The sequence below is a fragment of the Cariama cristata genome, unplaced genomic scaffold (genome assembly GCF_000690535.1).
Source record: "Cariama cristata isolate BGI_N322 unplaced genomic scaffold, ASM69053v1 scaffold9146, whole genome shotgun sequence".
NCBI classification, from domain to species: Eukaryota; Metazoa; Chordata; class Aves; order Cariamiformes; family Cariamidae; genus Cariama; species Cariama cristata.
Genome location: NW_009622661.1, coordinates 35,952 through 38,230, shown reverse-complemented (window position 1 = coordinate 38,230; position 2,279 = coordinate 35,952). Strand labels below are relative to the sequence as shown.

At 49.3% G+C, this 2,279-nt stretch overlaps 1 protein-coding gene across 1 annotated transcript in view; it reads right to left on the bottom strand.

The window, feature by feature from the left end:
• Positions 1-2,279, bottom strand: part of ITGB5 (integrin, beta 5) — a 59,313-nt gene that overhangs the window by 24,873 nt on the left and 32,161 nt on the right. Inside the window, exon 9 of the mRNA XM_009702412.1 lies at positions 1,795-1,821. Within this exon, the coding sequence (XP_009700714.1) occupies positions 1,795-1,821 (27 nt within the window). The remainder of the gene's footprint in view (positions 1-1,794; positions 1,822-2,279) is intronic.

Below are 2,279 nucleotides of genomic sequence, written 5' to 3'. Positions count from 1 at the left end.
CCTCCACGGCCACCTCAAAGGAGACCTGGGGGGGGGGCAGATTGAGATGTAAGTTAACGTGCATGGCTGAAAAACGGCCATCTAGGGTGTCCTGGGAAGGAAGGCAGGAGGAAAGGGCAAACATTCCGAGGAAAAGCCATGGAGCAATTCCCCGGAGCAGGGTCACGCTCAGCACATTGAGATTCACTCCCAGGTATGCAAAAAACCTCAAAACAAATACATGTCCAGCGACGGCATCTGCAGCTCAATGCACCAACATCTGCCAGTCCCACAAGACGTATGGCATCCTCAACATTTTAAAACTCTTTACTGTAAGCCATTAGCACTAATTTTCCCCATCAGAGACTGTTGGTTTCTGTGAAGCAGGAAGGAACCTGCCTGTTCCCATGAAATAAACAGGGCAAAACTCTTAGCAAATAGCCCGGTTTTCATGCTACTAAAAATAATAAATGTTGAAACCAAGCGCTATTAAGGATCTAACCAACAGAGCACAAGGGCCCGAGGTGCCTCCAAGATGACGGATTTAGAAGGTTTTATGGGAATCCTGATCTGCACATAGAGATGTGCATCAGTCACACAGTCCCAAGCTTTCAGCACGCTGCTGACAGGCCACTTTTGAGGGATGCTTCTATTAAGACTGGCTTCAAAAGGGTTATACATCATTATACAGTTATGCATCACCCCCCTACTCATTTTCTGTTGCTACAATCCAATGCCAGGGATTTTCTCCTTGGGAAAACCAAGGCCATCCTATGGCCGCTTACCTGGCCTCCAATTTAATCCTGCTGTTTGGTGGGGGTCTCAGACCAGCCAGCATTACCCAGAGCTGCTGGTTCGCAAAGAGGAATAACATTATTCCAAGAAAATGAGCCCCTTTCCTAGGCACCAAGAGGGAATGATTTTTCTCTGGAGACATTTGGGGTCACCTCAAGCTCTCACTGCCTGCGCCGTCCCACATACCAAGGGGTGATGTGCCGATGGCAGCACAGCAGCCAACCCCAACCGGGAGAGCTGCGCCCCAGGAAACCTCCCTTAACCCACTCCCATTCCCAAGGCCTGAAACAATTAGGCAACGAGTTCAAATTACAGAGGAGAGGAGATCAGAAGGCAAGCTAAGGGCATCAGGGTAATCCTACTCCCTTTCACCTGCTGACACCCATGGCCCCAGGACTAAACCCCGGCAGATCAGGACCCAGTGCCAGCGTTATCCTCTTTAGGGAAACTTTCTTAGCAGGAGTCAAATCTTGATCCATGTGGAAACGACGGGATAGAGAGCAGCTGAACAAGAGGGGATGGAGGGACGGGACCCTCATGATCCTGTGGCACGTCTGCCTGTGCAGGTACCTCGATATTCAGGTTCACCTCAAATGGGAGAGGTACCAGTGCCGGCTCCCTCTTGCACCCGCTGCCAAACCCCTTTACGGCATGAGCTGCCGCGGCTGGAGCAACCTGTCCTGCTCGTGCCAAAGCTGGGAGCCCAGGATCAACCACCAGATTAACTCCGCTACTCCAGGGGCTCAGGCTTTGCTGGGGGAACAAGGAGGGCATGTGCCTAGCAATGCAGCGCTACGGGGATTGCTTTTACCCGCCCATCAGAGATCCAGTAAAGTCAGTTAAAAAAACAAAAGCCACCTCCCTTTTTAACACTTCGCATGATCCTTATTTGGCGGGATAAAAATCCAGCTACTGTTGACTCTTTCAAACTATTTTTATATGCCTCAGTGCTTAGAGCTCTGGTATGTTTGCAGAGTCACTCTTCTCAAATAAGGCAATCAGGCTGCTAACGAACCCGCACCCGCGTCCTCGCAGACAGCAAAAAGCCTGGAGAAAGGGAGGGGGTTTCCCCCTGGTCTGAGCCCTCCTGTCCCATCCCTGCAGCCCAGCAACTCATTTATCTGTATCAATATTCAATTCAAGCAAGCAAAGCTTAGCTTCTCTGTTTTTTATAAAAAAAGCACAGGATGGATTATGCCATGTATACTGTTAACATTAAGGGGCAAACTATATTTTTAGTCCGTGCTGTCATCCAATAACCCTGGGAACTGAACACACGAGAGGAGGGTTGCTGCATTTCTGAGCATTGTCTTTTTTTGCAGTACCTCCGAAGTTAACCGTGACCTCTTCACTCCAGGAAAGACAGGTTTAGATCAGAATCATAGAATCATTTAGGTTGGAAAAGACCCTTGAGATCATCGAGTCCAACCATAAACCTAACACTGCCAAGCCCACCACTAAACCATGTCCCTAAGCACCACACCTACACGTCTTTTAAATACCTC